The sequence below is a fragment of the Sarcophilus harrisii genome, chromosome 2, assembly GCF_902635505.1.
Source record: "Sarcophilus harrisii chromosome 2, mSarHar1.11, whole genome shotgun sequence".
Classification (NCBI taxonomy): domain Eukaryota; kingdom Metazoa; phylum Chordata; class Mammalia; order Dasyuromorphia; family Dasyuridae; genus Sarcophilus; species Sarcophilus harrisii.
In genome coordinates, this window is record NC_045427.1 from 216,780,875 (window position 1) to 216,797,304 (window position 16,430).

General features: G+C 39.5%; 1 protein-coding gene across 3 annotated transcripts in view; it reads right to left on the bottom strand.

The window, feature by feature from the left end:
* The window catches only part of EFR3B (EFR3 homolog B), a 121,248-nt gene extending 108,662 nt beyond the window's left edge, over positions 1–12,586 (bottom strand). For all 3 annotated transcript variants that reach the window (XM_031951444.1, XM_023494587.2, XM_031951443.1), the window contains exon 1: positions 12,284–12,586. In XM_031951444.1, the coding sequence (XP_031807304.1) occupies positions 12,284–12,290 (7 nt within the window). In that variant the 5' untranslated portion in view covers positions 12,291–12,586. The remainder of the gene's footprint in view (positions 1–12,283) is intronic.
* Between the last annotated feature and the right edge of the window lie 3,844 nt (positions 12,587–16,430).

The window sequence follows — 16,430 nt, forward strand, 5'->3', positions numbered from 1 at the left end:
AGTAAGGGTGGACAGAAAGAAGGGAAGGAAAAGAAGAAGAAAGCAAAGGAGCCAAGTTGCCCAATGGCCAGTTCCAGATGGGTGCCCAGTGGGACAGCTCCAACTCCTACTCACAGAGTTTGTCCTTTGTACACTAAATCTACTAATCCCCTAGAAGCCTGAATTGCTTAAAATTCCTTTATATATATGTATGTATATATTGGGGGGGAGGGGAGATAATTGGGTAAGTGACTCGCCTAGTCACATAACTAGTGAATGTTAAGTGTCTGAGGCTGGATTTAAACGCAGGTATTCCTGACTTCAGGATTGGTGCTCTATCCACTGAGCCATCTAACTGCCTTTCCCCCTTCCCTTCTCCCCCACCCCCGCCAATTTTCTTTCTCTGTTCCTACATCCAGACTGTACAACAACTATATAACCATGCTGACTTATCACATCATAAATTCATACTATATAATTTCAATCAGCTCCTCACCATTATTCTGAAATCATTTGTCTCTTGTATATTCCCTTACAAACTGCCCAGAGTAGTAATTATTAATCTTCTTCACTCTTTATTGGCCTCCAAAAAAAAAAACCAAAAAAACCAAAACCAAAACAAATAAACAAAAAAAAAACTCTTTATTGGCCTCCAATCCCAGTTCTCCCAAGGCTCCCTCACTCTACTTACATCAAAAGGATTGTAGTAGCTAACATTTATGTAGTACCTACAACATGCTAGACACTATGCTAAGCGCTTTGCAAATATTAATTCAATTCATACTCATAACAATTCTGGGATGGTGGATGCTATTATTATTCCCATTTTACTTATGAGGAAACTGAGGTAAATAGAGATGAAGTGATCTATCCAGGGTCATGTAGCTATGAAGGCTCTGAAGCTGGACTTGAAGTCTTCCCAACTTCAGATCCTGAACTCTACTGCATCACCTTAATGTCCATCTTTTTATTTAAAGCACAGTAGGAGATATCATGATTCAATGGGAAATGTATTAGATTTGAAAGTCAGAGAGAACCTGGATTCAAATTCCAGCTTTGCTATTAGCTTTGTGATTCTGGGTGGATGGCTTAACTTCCCTGGGATTTGAGTATCCTCACTATAATATAAGGATTTTTTCTGATTGTCTCTAAAGTTCCCTCTGGCCTTAAATATGTCTCTGATACCATTTTTTCCTCTTCTTTTCCTTCTGTCTCAAAGAAATAGGTGTCTCTCCTTTTTTCACCCCAAGCTTAACACCTCCTTCCTGCCTCCTCTATAATATCCTCCTTCAATTTTTCCAAATATCTCCAATATCTTCAATTCTTCCCTCCCTTCTTCAATCACGTGTAAATCCCTCCTATCTTAAAAAAAAAGTATGATGAATCTTCCATTGTGTCCCAGGGGATTGACTGTTATCCCCTCTTTCTTTGTTAAATTGTTTTCCAGGAACTGAATGGATGTCCATCAGTTGGAGAATGGCTGAATAAATTGTGGTATATGAATATTATGGAATATTACTGTTCTGTAAGAAATGACCAACAGGATGATTTCAGAAAGGCCTGGAGAGACTTACACGAACTGATGCTGAGTGAAATGAGTAGGACCAGGAGATCATTATATACTTCAACAACAATACTATATGATGACCAGTTCTGATGGACCTGGCCATCCTCAGCAACGAGATCAACCAAATCATTTCCAATGGAGCAGTAATGAACTGAACCAGCTATGCCCAGAGAAAGAACTCTGGGAGATGACTAAAAACCATTACATTGAATTCCCAATCCCTATATTTATGCCCACCTGCATTTTTGATTTCCTTCACAAGCTAATTGTACAATATTTCAGAGTCTGATTCTTTTTGTACAGCAAAATAACGTTTTGGTCATGTATACTTATTGTGTATCTAATTTATATTTTAATATATTTAACATCTACTGGTCATCCTGCCATCTAGGGGAGGGGGGGGGGGGGTAAGAGGTGAAAAATTGGAACAAGAGGTTTGGCAATTGTTAATGCTGTAAAGTTACCCATGCATATATCCTGTAAATAAAAGGCTATTAAATAAAAAAAAATAAATTGTTTTCCAGGACAACAATCTAATTATTTCTTTCTCCAGTTAGCACTACAATACCATGGCATATGATAAACACTTATTAAGTGCCCCTACTTTGTGTCAGCAACTGTGATGAGTAATGGGGGTTCAAATAAGAAAAAGGAAATACAGTCCTTGTTCTTAAGGAATTATCATCTAGGGCAAAGACAATAAACAAAAGGAAGCTGAAAGGGAGTGATGGTGCCAAAGGATGTTGTACCAGGGGCATGGTGGATAATAATTGAGTAGAAATCAAGCAGAGCAGAAGGTGGCAAATGAAGAGATGGCTGACATTTTGAGACTTCTAAAAAAAGGAGGCTATAGGAACAATTTTTTGCTCTAATCTCCAGACTTCCAATCAGAAGTAGAAGCAATTGAAGGTACTGATGTAGTATAAGAGGCAAAGCTGAGGTAGTCTCCATGATGAGTATCCTTGAAGAGTTTATCTGAACAGCTAGGTGGTGCAGTTTATAGAACTTAAGACTGCTACCAAATCCGAACTTAGAGACTTACTAACTTTGTACTGGACAGGTCAAATCCTCATCTGTAAAATGGAAATAATAATAGCATCTAATTCCCAAAATTGCCATGAGAATCAGATGAGATAATTGTAAAGTGTTTAGCATAGTGCCTGGAACATAGTAGGTATTATATCACGATAATGTTTTGCACGAACAGAGCATCTGATAACACTTTGATTCTTAATTTGTTCCATTTAATCAATTCAATTAAACACTATTATATAGGAGGAATCAAGTAGTCCTTTCCCTCAAGGAACCCACATTCTACTGGAAAGAAACAATGTATACATAAAAAAGTACAAAAAAAAATGGCAGAGACACATAGCAGTAATAGGAAGAGAAGAAGATTGAAAAAAGTTTCATGGAGAAATAGCCCTTGAGTTAAGCCTAAAAGAGAAAAGGACTCTAGAGGCAAAGAAGATGGAAAAATGTTGCAGACATGAAAACTGCTTTGTGCAAATGGGAAGAGATGAGAGCTAAGAGTATCAAATTTGAGGAATGGCCAGTAGTCAAATTTGGCTGCAGCATAGAGTTCACAAAAGGGAATAGTATGAAATAAGGCTTTGTAATCCAGTACACCCTTCCAGAGAGCCATAACTGCCAAGCTGAGGGATTTGTGTTTTATCCCACAAGCAATAAGGAGCTACTGAGAGAATTTGAGCAAAAGAGTGGCCTTTATCTATAATTTGAAAAAGACATTAATGTTAGGTGCTATAGATATGAAAATACCTACAACATAGAACTTATTCTCCAGAAGCTTTTTTTTAAAAATTAGGTAATGTGTATGTGTACAATTAAAAATAATAACTATGAAACAAAGGAGAATGAGATAAGTTAGAGATCATAAATTTTGAGCAAGAAGGAACAAAAAAGGACATTTACTTCAAACTATTTTAGAAGATGAGATTTAAAGATGAGAAAATCCAGAGTCCATAGAAGAGAAAATCCTTATATCTATGTCCAAAGTTATATAGTGAATAGCAAAACTAGTATTTGAACTTAGGTCTTTCCTAATTTAACCTTCCTTCTTCTGTATCCCATAGCTTCTAGCCTAAAGAAAAGTGCTATTAGAAGTCTGAGGAAGTAACTTTCACTTAGTCTGAGGAAGTAACTTTCACTTAGGGGTCAAGACAAACTTCAAAAGGTAATATCTAGGTGGGCTTTTAAGAAAGAGAAGGATTTCAATAGATAGAAATGGGGAAGGGAGGTTCCAGAATGTCTTTTGCATCTCCCCCTACAATAAAATCCATTCAAATAAATTTTGAAGAGTAATTATACAAATTCTCAATCAATAAATCATTACTGAATCAACAATCCATGAACAAATGGGACTGAATATCTATCTACTATATGCAATATCCTGAGCTAGGTGCTATATTCAAAAAAGTACAATTCCCTGTCCTCTAAGAGCTTATAATCTAGTTGGTCAGACAGTCAAGTAAAAACTTAAATAAGTTAAACATAACACAAAAGATCACAAGACTCTGACATGACACAAATCTATAATAATAAATGCCGTTCCTAAATTAGCCAAAGGATATGAATAAACAGTTCTTGAAAGGATCCCAAATCACCAATAATCATGAGAAAAAAATACTTAAAATCTTTATTAATCAGAAATATTAATTAAAACAACTTTGAGGTGCCTCCTTATACTTAATCAAAATAGCAAAATATGGTAATATCAAAAATATTTTATTTAAATGCATTCAAATAGGTTTAAGTATCTTATCAAAATATAATAGAGGACAGAATTCAGTGCTAGCAGAAATGTGGGGAAAGAGGCATGATGACTCATTACTAGTGTAGCTATGAATTGATTCAATTATTTTAGAAAACAATATGGAATTATGTGATGTTATAAAAATGTTCATATCCTTTGATCCAGGACTTCCATTTTTAAAGTTTCTATCTTAAGGAAGTTATCAAAAAAGATAGGACACATCTGTACAAGAATACTCATAAATCATTATTGGTAATAGCAAAGAGAAAATTCAAAACAACCTATGTGCCCAGTTCTTGGGAATGGCTAAATCAGTTGTGCCATATGAAGGCACATAAAGAATGATAAATACATAGAACACAAAAGCATATTGGAAGATTTTTAAAGTGATTGGGGGAGGAGAGAAGCAGAAACAATACAGTAATATATATCCTATTCTCTTACCGCCCTTGACCTCTTCCACCCCAATTCAGATACTGAAATAGTTCAATTTTTTCTACTCTTCCCCAGTCTCTCTTTCTCCACTCACATATCATTCAGTACCCCTGCTAGCACAGAGAGTATTGTATGTTCAGAATAATGGAAGGATATCAGTGATATACCTTGAAAAATATAATGTTCCAAAATTCAACAGGCATTAATTATCAAGTGAAGGTAGCTTTCTGCAAAGTACTATGTAAGGCTCTAAGAGAGATTGAGTTCAAATAAGACACAGGTACCAGCCCTCATGAAGGTTACATTTTCTTGGGGATCAGACACAAACACAGATTATTCAACATTATGAATATCAAAGAAGTGATATAATATTATATAAGTTCCACAGAGAGGCTGCTCCCAACAGTGGAAAATAAGGACTCCATGGAAGAAGTAACAATTGAGTTCGGCTTTACTGAATGAGTAAGAAGTCAACAGGGAAAGACAAAGTAAGGGATATTTCATAGGAAATATTATGAGCTAAAGTATGGGCATGGTCATGCACAACTGAGTTCAGGAGGCAGATATAAGCAAGTTCATCTGAGCCTCAGAGTTAATGGAACAGACAAACAAGATGAATTTGAAAAGACTAAGGAAGGTGGTTCTATATTACTAAGATCCTTGAATGCCATATAAGCACTTTTGAATTTTGCAATTCAGTGAGCAACTGGAAGATAAGGAGACTTTTTAGCAGAAGAGTGGGAAGAGCTTTAGAGTCAGAGGAAAAGGGATTCTACTTCCCTTTGTTTGACTTTAGAGGGCAGAACCAGGAAATGGTGGAAGCTGCAAAGAGCAGGCCAAGTTTAGGCTTAGCATCAGGAGAAAAAAAAAAACAACTTCCTAACAATTAGAGCTGTTCAAAAATGAAACAGGCTGCTTCAGGAAGTAGGAGGCTCCCCATCCTTAGAGATTTTCAAGCAGAGGTTAGATGACCATTTGTGTAGAAAGAGCTCCTTTCATGTATGGGTTGGACTAGATGAACATTAAAGCCCTATCAATTCTCAAATTCCATGATTCTCTTACCTGGTTGGTTCAAATCCCACCAAAAATGCATACCAACTCTATGACCTTAAGCCTCCATATCATTATCTGTAAAATGTGATCAACACATCTGACATGAAGGATAAATCAGTTTCTCTGATCCTCTCAATCTCTCAACTCTCTCCAAAACAGAAATTATGCACCAAATGCAAAGAAACTTCAACTGTCTCCATAATTTGGACACCCAAAATTGAAAAGAAGGGGTGAACAAATGCAGCACCCAAGCACAGTAACAGCAGCAGAATGAGAGCAGAGAGATCAAGAGGTGTCTGTACAATGAAAGACAAAAGGAAAGACAGAAGTCAGGTGGAGATAACAGTAAAGAGGAAGGCTTGGGGCATTATGGACAGAAAATCCTGCCTTCAAGAAAAATGGGAAAATAAAGTTTGGGAGGCATCATGGAGCAGTGGGAGAAAATCCTGCATTTAAAGTCAAGGAACCTGTATTCAAATCCTGGTTCTGCCCCTTTCTCTTTATATGATGTTGGAAAAAATCACTTCTTCACTTTTCTGGACCTCAGTTTCTTTAACTATAAAATAAGGAAATTAAACTAGATCATCTCTCCTGTTCCTTTCCTTCCTTCTTTTTTCTTTCTTTCTTTCCTTTTTCCTTTCTTCTGTCCTTCATTTTTCCTTTCTTCCTTCCTTTTTAATTTCTTTACTTCCTTCTTTCCTCCTTTCTTTTTTCTTCTTTCCCTTCCTCCTTGCTTTCTTCCTCTCTTTTTGGGGGCATTGCATCTTTTATTTTTTCCTTTGCAGAATTTTATTTTTTTGTTATGTTAAGTTCTAAACTGTTTCCCTCTCTTCCCACCTCTCACTAGACATGTGTATATACATGTATATATGCATATATACACACTATATAGTAAATATACATAAAAACATACTCTGCGTATTTCTATTATCAGTTCTTTCTCTGGAAGTGGATAGTATCTTCCTTCAGTGGTTCTTTGTACTTGATTTGAATATTTATAATACTTAGAATAGCTTATTTGTTCACAGTCATTCTTCAAACACTATTGCTATTACTGTGCACAACATTCTCTTGGTTTCATGTCCTTTCTAAATTCATGCATCTATAAAATGTGAAAAACAACCTTGGCCATGGGCTTCTTTAATAAAATGAAAGGGTTTGGATGCAGTGGTCTCTCAAGATCCTTCAAGCTCTATATCTATGACTCTATGTCATAGAATCTATGCCATCCTTAGATCTATTCACAAGGAAGATTAATCTGGCAGCACAATAAAGAATGCACTAGGGAAAGGAAAGAACAGAGGGGGATGAACTGGGGCTATTGCAATCATCCTGGTAGATAGCAAGTAAAAAGAATCTGTATCAGGAAGGAAAAATTCAGAATAGAGAAGAGGGAATAAAGTAATATAGTGGATAGATGATAGATAAGTTGAATAGTATGGGCAGTGAGAAAGTGGGAAGAATCAAAGCTAACTCCAATTTTTTTTTTTTTTTGTTTTTTAAAGATGAATAGTGAGGCAATTAAAAGAGTGAAAGTTGGAAGAGCAGATTTAAGAAAAATAATGAGTTTGATTTTTAAACACATTGAATTGGAAATGCTGGTAAGCAACTGTGAGATATGAGTAGAGAACAAAAGAGAAGTCAGGGCTGATGCTATTAGATATGAGAGTTAAATGAACAGAGAATAATTTGAGTCCTTAGGAGAAAATGAATTTGCCAAGTATCTCAATCAACAAGCATTTCTAAAGGTCCCAGCATATTGCTGGAAATTGTGCTTCCTAGGTGTTGAGGACATCAAGGCAAAATAACTGAAATAGTCCCTGCTCTTAAGGGACTTAAAATTTATCAAAGACAATATGTATGTATGCATGTAATTATTCAGTCATTTTCAGTCATGTCCAATTTTTTTGTGACCCCATTTGGGGTTTTCTTGGAAACTAGAAACCACTAGAGTGGTTTGCCATTTTCTTCTTTGTTCATTTGATAGGGTTAGGTGACATATCCAGGGTCACACAGCTACTTAAATGTCTGATGCTGAATTTGAACTCAAAAAGATGAGTCTTCCTGACTTCAGGTCTAGTACTTTAGCGCCTTCTAAAGGTACATGTGTACAAGTATATAGAGAATGTACACACAATGGATGTAAAATAATTTTGTGAGGAAGGTCCTAGTAACTGGGAGAGTGGGAAGGAAAAAAATCAGAAAAAGCTTCATGAAGCTCTTCAGCTGAGGAAGAATTGTAATCTTAGGCATTCAGACAATCAGTACCAAAGTACTCCATAGGAGAGTAAAAAAAACCAGGTTCAAGGTCAGATTTTTGAGGACATTGATCTGGCATCTTTTTCATAATCATTGTCACTTCATCTTGTGGCAAAAATGCCCTGAAACTTTTGCCTCTACTAAGTGTTTCATTAAATCATCTCTGACTAGTGCTAAGAATACCCTGTAGGGTATATCCACAGCTCAATAGGCCATCCCTGATGGAAATCTACAAACCTCTCTTCTTGCAAAAGGCAGCAGAACCTATTTTAAAGAACAGCAAACAGGAACTTAGGAGACCTGGCTCTGAGAGCTGCCTGATATGAGGCAAGTCACAACTTCTCTGGGCCTCAATTTCCCCATCTGTAAAATAAGAAAGTTAGAATAGACCAGACTAGAGTTCCCATTAACTCTAAGATTCTATTTCTACCATGCCTTGTATAACCCCTTCCCCATCCTCCACTGCCACTTTCTGCCAATCACAGACATCCCCAAGAGCCTAAATTATCAAATGATTTTCTTTTAAAGAAAATATTAGAAATCTAGAAGAATGTACTTTGGGCATAAGATTAACTCCTCATGAATTAGAGTTGAAGAGATCTTGAAGATCATTTTACTCTAGCTCTTTCATTTTGTAGATCAAAAAGGGTCTTGATTTGGAATCAGAAGGGGCCTTAAAAGTCACCTAATCCAAGCCCCTCCTTTTATAGTTAAGGAGACTGAGGCTCAGATTTAGTGATTTAAGGTCATATAATTCCTTAGAAGTAAAGTCATTATTAGACCTGGATGTCGTGTTCCCTGGTCCAGTACCTTTTCCATAAAACTATTCTAAATCTGAAATTCAAACAAGATGCACACAGCATTCCCCTCAAAAAAAAAAAAAAAAAAAAAAAAAAAAAAAAAAAAAAAGATGTGCAAGTAGGAGTTTTGCTAGTCTGACTCCTTCCCCATTAAGATGGCCATAAGATGGTCCTCTCAAGCCTTTTTTCATTCTTATCGTTTAACAAATACTTTTTGGGTTCAAATATCATTTCTGTTTGCAGCTGGGGAAACAGGCTAAATAGCAGGGAGATGAGAGACTGTAGCAGCTCCCAAAATAGAACCCAGACATCTCAGTTCCAGAGTTCTCCCTTTTTCTCTGGTCTCTTACTCTCATCTCCTGCCTTGCTTCAAGCTGTAAAGATGCAAAAGGAAACCCATAAGACCTAGGTTCCAATCACCCCTAGCTCAGTAATCCTCTTCTCTGGGCTGAGCAAAGGGACTTTATTCAGGTTTCCTTTCTCCTGGTCCCCCAAACTTGCTCTAATGGGACCTTGCCCTAGCTCTTCCCAATGCAGGTGTCCTGCAGTCACATGTCCTCCCTCAAAGAAGCTGCGGTTTCAAGCTACTCTGCAGAACAACTAGGGGATAGAAGGGAAAGAAGGGAGAGAGACTCATTGAAAGAAAACATTCGGCTTGTTAGACCACACAACAGCTGTTGTTCACCTTCCAGGATCTCTTCACTGATTAGCAGCTCAGAAAAATCTAGTATGTCAGAGGTCAAATAACCCAGCTTAGGTCATCCAAGACCAAAATAGCAGGGGGTGGGTGGAGGAAATGGTGGAGAGGAACCTTCTAGGATTTGGTCCGAGCTCAGAAATGCAGGTAAGAAAGAGAAGTGTGCTAAAGCTGGGGGAAAACCCAGGTTAGCTTCTAAATGGAGTCTGCTCTTGACACTGACAGTTTGGACGCTTAACCTTGGCTACAACACCTCAGAAGCTGTCAGGACATTCTATCGGGTTACTACAAATATGCAATTAGGCCCAAAGGGAATCTCAGAAGCCATCTTATCCCATACCCCTTCCCCATTTTCTAAGTTTGGAAAGTAACTAGCTCAAGGTCACATCACAACAGCCAAGATTTGAACTCACATCTCCTGCCTCAGATCACACTTTCCATTGTATATACTATACTATCTTGGTACAGCCTGAGGTCCCCAACTAAATTTATATCTCACTGCCAGTTCCCAGCGGAAAAGAAAGCAGAATCGACAGTGACACCTTGGAGATCAATTAAAAGAGAAATCTGCTCTTCTCCAAGGATCCAGTCCCTAGGCTCAGAGTTTCTACTTCCAGAGAAAGATAACGAATGAGAAAACCATTTCCCCTCCCTCCCATATCTGAAAGCTACTAGTCATCTCAATCTCCTCAGGCAGCTCTTAGCCAAAGGGTGATTTTCCTAATACCTAATAATGCCTATTTTCTGCAAGGAGCCTGGTCCTTAGGTTGTCCTGGATCTCTGAAGGCTACTCATAACAAAAACAGCAACTAACATTAATAAATACATCTCTTTTAAGGTTTGCAAAAGTGCTTTACCTATAGTTCCCTAATTTTTGGTCTTCATAACAACCCTACAAAGTAGTTGCTGTGATTGTACCTGTTTTACAGATAAAGTAATTGAGGTTCAGTGATTTTGCCATGGTTACATGGTGCCTCAGTGTCAAAAGTGAGATTCTAATCTCTCCATTCTTCCGATCTCTAATCCAGGACTCTTTCTCCAAAACCCTATTGCCCTCTACTTCGAAGAGCATCTCATCATCCAGAGAGGTTTGTTTTCTTGACAAGCGGGATCTCCAGCAAAGCCAGAGGACCTGCTGGTAGGCTACAAAGCTGAGCAATGGCAGGTGTGAATTCAGCTGTTGAACATAAGTTGTGGGGGTGGGGAGGGTTTGGGAAGCTCAGGCTAAGAGCTGGGTCAAATAAGCAATAGGATGGAGCTCATCACTAGAGCCAATCCTCCCTTTAGCTTCTTCCCCCACTTTTACCAGCCAATGATAGATTTTTAGGAAGGAACCTTAAAAGTTCTCTAACCCCTTCATTTTACAGATGAAGAAAGTGAGGCCGGGAAAAGGACATGGATTTTTCAAGGTCACAACAGTAAAACTAATATTTGAACCCAGGTCCTCTCTCTAAAGTGATTCTTCGGAAACATCATGGAAAATCTAAAAAGACATGAGGTCTTGAACCCATGTACAGATAAAGCCAGCAGTAAAATAAGTTCCAAGTCCTAGTCTATTCATCAGACCTCAGCATCATAACTCTTGCCAGAGCCCAGCTTCTACTTCCTGGTCTTCGGTTACCAAGGCAGTAAGGAAAGGGACAGATAGTCATGACCCTCTTTCCAGAGGGATAATAATAGCCTCCACTAATTCCTAGCCTTGCTTCAGTCAGCCCAGACGCTGCAAATTCGGTCACACTACTACCTATACAAGGCATTTCCTCTCGGTTCAGCTTTCCTAATAATAGCTGGCATTTATAGAGTGTTTTAAGGTTTGCGAAGTGATTTATAGACATTCTCCAGTCTCATCCAAAGTGCTTTACATATATCATGTTCTTTGATACTTCTTACATCCCGTAAGGCAAACATTCACTATGAATCCCATTTTTTGGAAGAGGAAACTGAGGCTCAACTAGATTTAAGAGAGATAGGACCTTCTAGTTTCATTTAGGTTTGCCTCCGCCCCCATTTGGCAGTTGAGGAAAACAGACCCAGAGAGGTTAGTCAATTTGCCCAAGGTCACCTAGGACGGCAAAAGTGACAGAGTCAGAATTCGCACCCAGATCCTTTAACCCCAGATGCAGTATTCCTTCCATCGCATAGTTCTGGATCGATCGTAAGTGTCAAAAGGGCCATTTGAAGCCTAGGTTTCCTAGGTCCAAGTCGAGGACCAGGGTCTAACCACTACCCCATAGAAACTGGCTACACACGAAATTCCAGCCCTTAACAATGGAACCAACTAGACGAGGCTACCTTCAGAGGTCAGGGCCAACGAGGTCCTTCTCAGCTGGCCCACCCCCGAGAGCATCTCCAAACAATAGGCAACCGCGCCCACGACAGAGGGACCCAGAGACGCCCCTCGAAGTGTCCGTACCTTCCCCCTTCCCCCTCTCTTCGCTAGCTTTGTTTCCAGATCCTTAGGGGCGCCCCTACACAGCATCACCGACAAACACAAACAGGATTCTAAGCTGGCCGGCGAGCCCTCGCCCATTTCCTTCAGGGTTTAGCTAGTGGGGGGAAAGAGTGATTCATTCACTTCCCCCCACGCGGTCCTCGGCTGCTGGAAGTTTGCTAAGACTCTAGCTGGTAGAGGCTGGGGGTGGTCTGGGGTGCCGACCCTGAGGGTCTGGCGGCTGAGCTTCCCACTCCCCGCTCTCGGGCTCCGCTTGGCCAGTTCTTACCATACATCTCCAGTTCCCGGCTCCGGCTCGTTCCCTCCCGGGCGGTCCGGCAGTGTCTGCAGGGCAGTTCTCAAGCCAGCGCCTCCCGCAGCCTCAGCCTTTCATTCACGGAGCAACGGAGGGATGGCGGCGGCAGCGGCCAAGGAGCGCAGGAGGCAGCAGCGGGAGAAGAAATGAATAGGGAAGCGAGAGGCCATTCAGCAGACTCCCCACCACTCCCCCCCAGCCTCTTTCAGGAAAGGGCTGGAGGAGAAGGAGGTGGAGAAAGGGAGGAGGCTATGCTAATCTGGAACCACCCCTTCTCCCGGCTCAGCCTCTGGGAGACGTCTCCAATTCCCACCCCACCCCCTTCTTGCTCACCCCCAGGCTCTTGCCTGGAAACCAAAGCCCCCAAGATTTCCCTTTTATCTAAGGCTGGTACTCTGAGGTCGGCAGGCTGCAGGTTCTTCTCCAGACGTCAGAGTGAGTTTGCCAAGTGGAAAGTGCCAGAAAGAGAGGCTCTTTCCTCGGTGCCCTGATGCCAGCTTTGGGCATCGCCCTTGAATTGCCTTCTTCCCCACTGGGGTGTTCAGGCTCTTAGCAAGGTCAGGAGCCCCAGACAGAACATGTACTCTCCCCCGCACTCCCAAGCCCCCAACACATGCAAGCCCGGGCGCTCGCGCGTCCTCCCTCCCACCATGTGTCAGTGAGGAATAGGAGGGGAAAAGGGGGAAACCGAGGTGTGGTTCATGAAGTCTGCCCCACGAGAAAGCAACCCCAGGGGTAGGGAAGACTGTGCCAGCTGGGCAGTGAGAATAGAATAGGAAGGACTGCTCTCAACCAGACTCTCTTCCAAATCATTGCACCAGCCCTTCTGCCTGATCAAGCTGAGCATTGCTGCATTGGGATATCCAAACTACTGACTAATCCCCTCCCTCACTCAAAAACCCAGCTGTATCTCCAGGTGCTAATTCTTGCAAACTCTTCGCTGCTCTGGGTGCCACCAAAAATCTTCCATGCTCACTGCACCAAATACTGCAGAAAATCCTCCTTCACTGCACCAACAATTGCTGGAAATTTTGCCATCGTCCTTCGAAATTCTGAAGATGGCCCTTCTACCCCATGGTGGAGGAAGTAACAGCTCCTTCTGCTCCTGGTAATCTACTCTTACAAGTTCTGAGATAGAAGGATCTTTAAAGGTCATTTAGTTCAACCTCTTTGTTTTACAGATCAGGAGAGGAAAATCTGGAAGTCAAATATGAAAATATATGTAGGGCACTATTTAAAGGTGAACTATTATTATTAATAGTATCAATAAATCCAATTCAGCAAGTATTTGCTCAGCGCTTCCGTGTATTTCTGAGTCCTCAGCAACACCTTTCAAAGATGGAATCACATCATTCCTGACTTTTAGTGCATCTAATGAAGATGAACTCTTTAGAACCATAATATAAATGAGGATGTAATAATTGCAAAGGAGAGATCCAAAGTATTATGAGAGACTGAAGAAGGGAAAGATTACTTCTGGCAGGGGGAATCAAGGGAAAATTCATGGAAGAGATGACACAAGAGCTCCATTTTATAGTAAATGAAGAATTTCAACAAGCATAGCCAGAGTAATATCAGTAGGGAGGGACTTTGGAGACCATCTTGTCCAATCCTCTTCTTTAAAAAAATAAACAAAAGTTTTACCACTTTTTGCTCCACCATCATTAATTTCAAGGGTATCTCTCATCCCCTCCCCCACCCACTCCCCAAAAACAACTAAAAAAAACCATCATTATAATGAAGGCATGTGAAATATAGTCCATATTCTGTCCTGTTAATCTTCTGCCTTTCTCTTACTATGAGAGGGGAGAGATGCTTCTTTTTCTGTTCTTGATTTCACTGTCAGTTTTTCAGTCTCTCAGAATTCCATTTCCTTTTAGTGTTTTGTTTTTTTAAATTTGGATTGTAGTCATTATGCATATTGCTTTCTCTTGGTATATAACTTTACTTTGCTCTATGTCACTTCATGCAAATCTTCCCACATTTCTCTGAATCCATTTCTTCATGCTAAGTAATTTTCCAGTACATTCCTGTGCCATCTTTTTTTTTCCTAGCTATTCCCCTATCAATGAGCACTTAGCTTGTTTCCAGCTCTTTGTTATCAAAGGACTACAGCTAGATGGAGCATGAAGCTGCTATGTGGTACAGCAGATAGCGCACTAGCCTCAGAATCTGAAAGATAGGAGTTCAAATATAACTTTAGACACTATTCTACAGCCTCATGAACAGTACATTAGTGTGCCCATCTGTTCAGAGATTCTTCATTGAGAGTCCCTTTATGATTCATCTTTGCTCACTTTTATGGTGTGAGGTGAACCTCAGAGTTGTTTTATTTTGAGTTTTTTTTCTTACTATTAGTGATTGGTTTTCATATTGTCATTTATAGGTTGCAATTTTTCTTTTGAAAACTATTTTTATATTTTGGCAGCTTATGTGCAGGGGAAGCATTTTTGATATGTTTTTATTTCACTTCCTTTTTTATATTGGATCTTATTTTTATTGGCGATATTTTATGCAAATGTATTTCCATATATCTTCTACTTATATTTTCATTTACTTTATTCTTACAAAAATAAAGTTGTTTAATTTTATGCAGTCAAATTGTCTGTTTTATCTATTATGATTTTCCCTTGACCTTGTTTAATTTACATGTTCCCTCTAAGTACAGATGTGATAGGTATCAAATCCTGTTCTCTTTTAAAGTTTTTATAGTGTGACCTTTTGCATATCTATTTTGACCTAATCGAGGCATGTTGTAAAACATAAAGAAAGGGTATGGACTTGAAATTAGTAGATGTGGGTTCGATTCCTGCCTCAAGTAATTATTAGTTTTGTGCCAATCAACTGCCTCAAGAAAGACCTTTTAAGAAGGGATAAACTAGAAGCATGTCTACCTCCAAGGACCAAGTCAAAGCAAAGTCAATTCCACCTTCTGCTTTCCCAAATTTGTTAGATTTCTAACTCGGACTCTATCAGACTGAAATCAATGAGGTATTTTCTGACTCAAATTTTGTTTGGTTAATTTTACAACATTGTTTTAAATTTAAGTCTTGCAACTTTTTTGGTCTGTTTTAGTCACCATGAACAACACATAGGAATGTGTAATTCTTCTAGGCTGAGGGGATTAGCTTTGATGGAAAACATTCAGATAGCTCAGTAAATGTAATGTGGCATCTGGAAGCAGGAAGATCTGAATTCAAATTTTGCCTCAGACACTTCCGAGCTGTGTGACCTGGGACAAATCATTTAATCTGTGTCTCAGTCTCCTCAATGATAAAATGGAGATAATAGCACTTACCTCTTACATTTGTTGTCAGGATCAAATGAGATAATAAAACACTTTGCACATTGTAGGTGCTTTATAAACTCATTCCATTCCATTCTGGTAGTAACTGTGTGACCATTTTATATAGAGGTAAGAAATTTTAGCAATTCTTTGACCCAAGATGAGATATAGACTGAAAATGTTAACAGGTTAAACAACATAAACTTGTAAGTGACAGAAAAAAGGAGCCACTCAAGGAAACTATGAAGACATTTATTTACAGGTCTAAATGAAACTACCCATTTGTGGTTCCCCAGCCTTCAGAATTCCTGCCTCCCATTTTAATCCTCAGTCTACATTCTCACAGTCTCTGAGCTTTTGTAGGCAAGGCAACATGCTCAGAATGCTGATTCTTTTCTTATCTGTAACCTTGGAATTGTTTCAAAGCTCAGCTTAATTAACAGCCATCTATACTACAAGCCTTTTCTGATACCCCTAGCTATTAGTATCTTCTTCCCCAGTAGCTATTTTGTTTTTGTGTAAATTTCCCACTTAGATGTGTGTCTACACAGTACACACACACTAGAATGGAAGCTTTGAAAACAGGAACTTTTTCCTTTTTGCATTTCTAAACCCAGCTGAGGAACAGTGTAGTATAATGGAGATAGCCTTAGGCTTCAGATGCTAGGAAGATGTTAGAGGTGGTAAAACTTGAATCCCAGATTTTTCTGGACTCTGAGACCTAGGACTGTTGCCATCATGCTACACTGAGCAAATCCCTTCAGCTTTCCATCCAAACCAGTTTCCTTCCCCCTACTCTATGAGATTGTGAGTTGCAGGACAAGTGCTAACCAT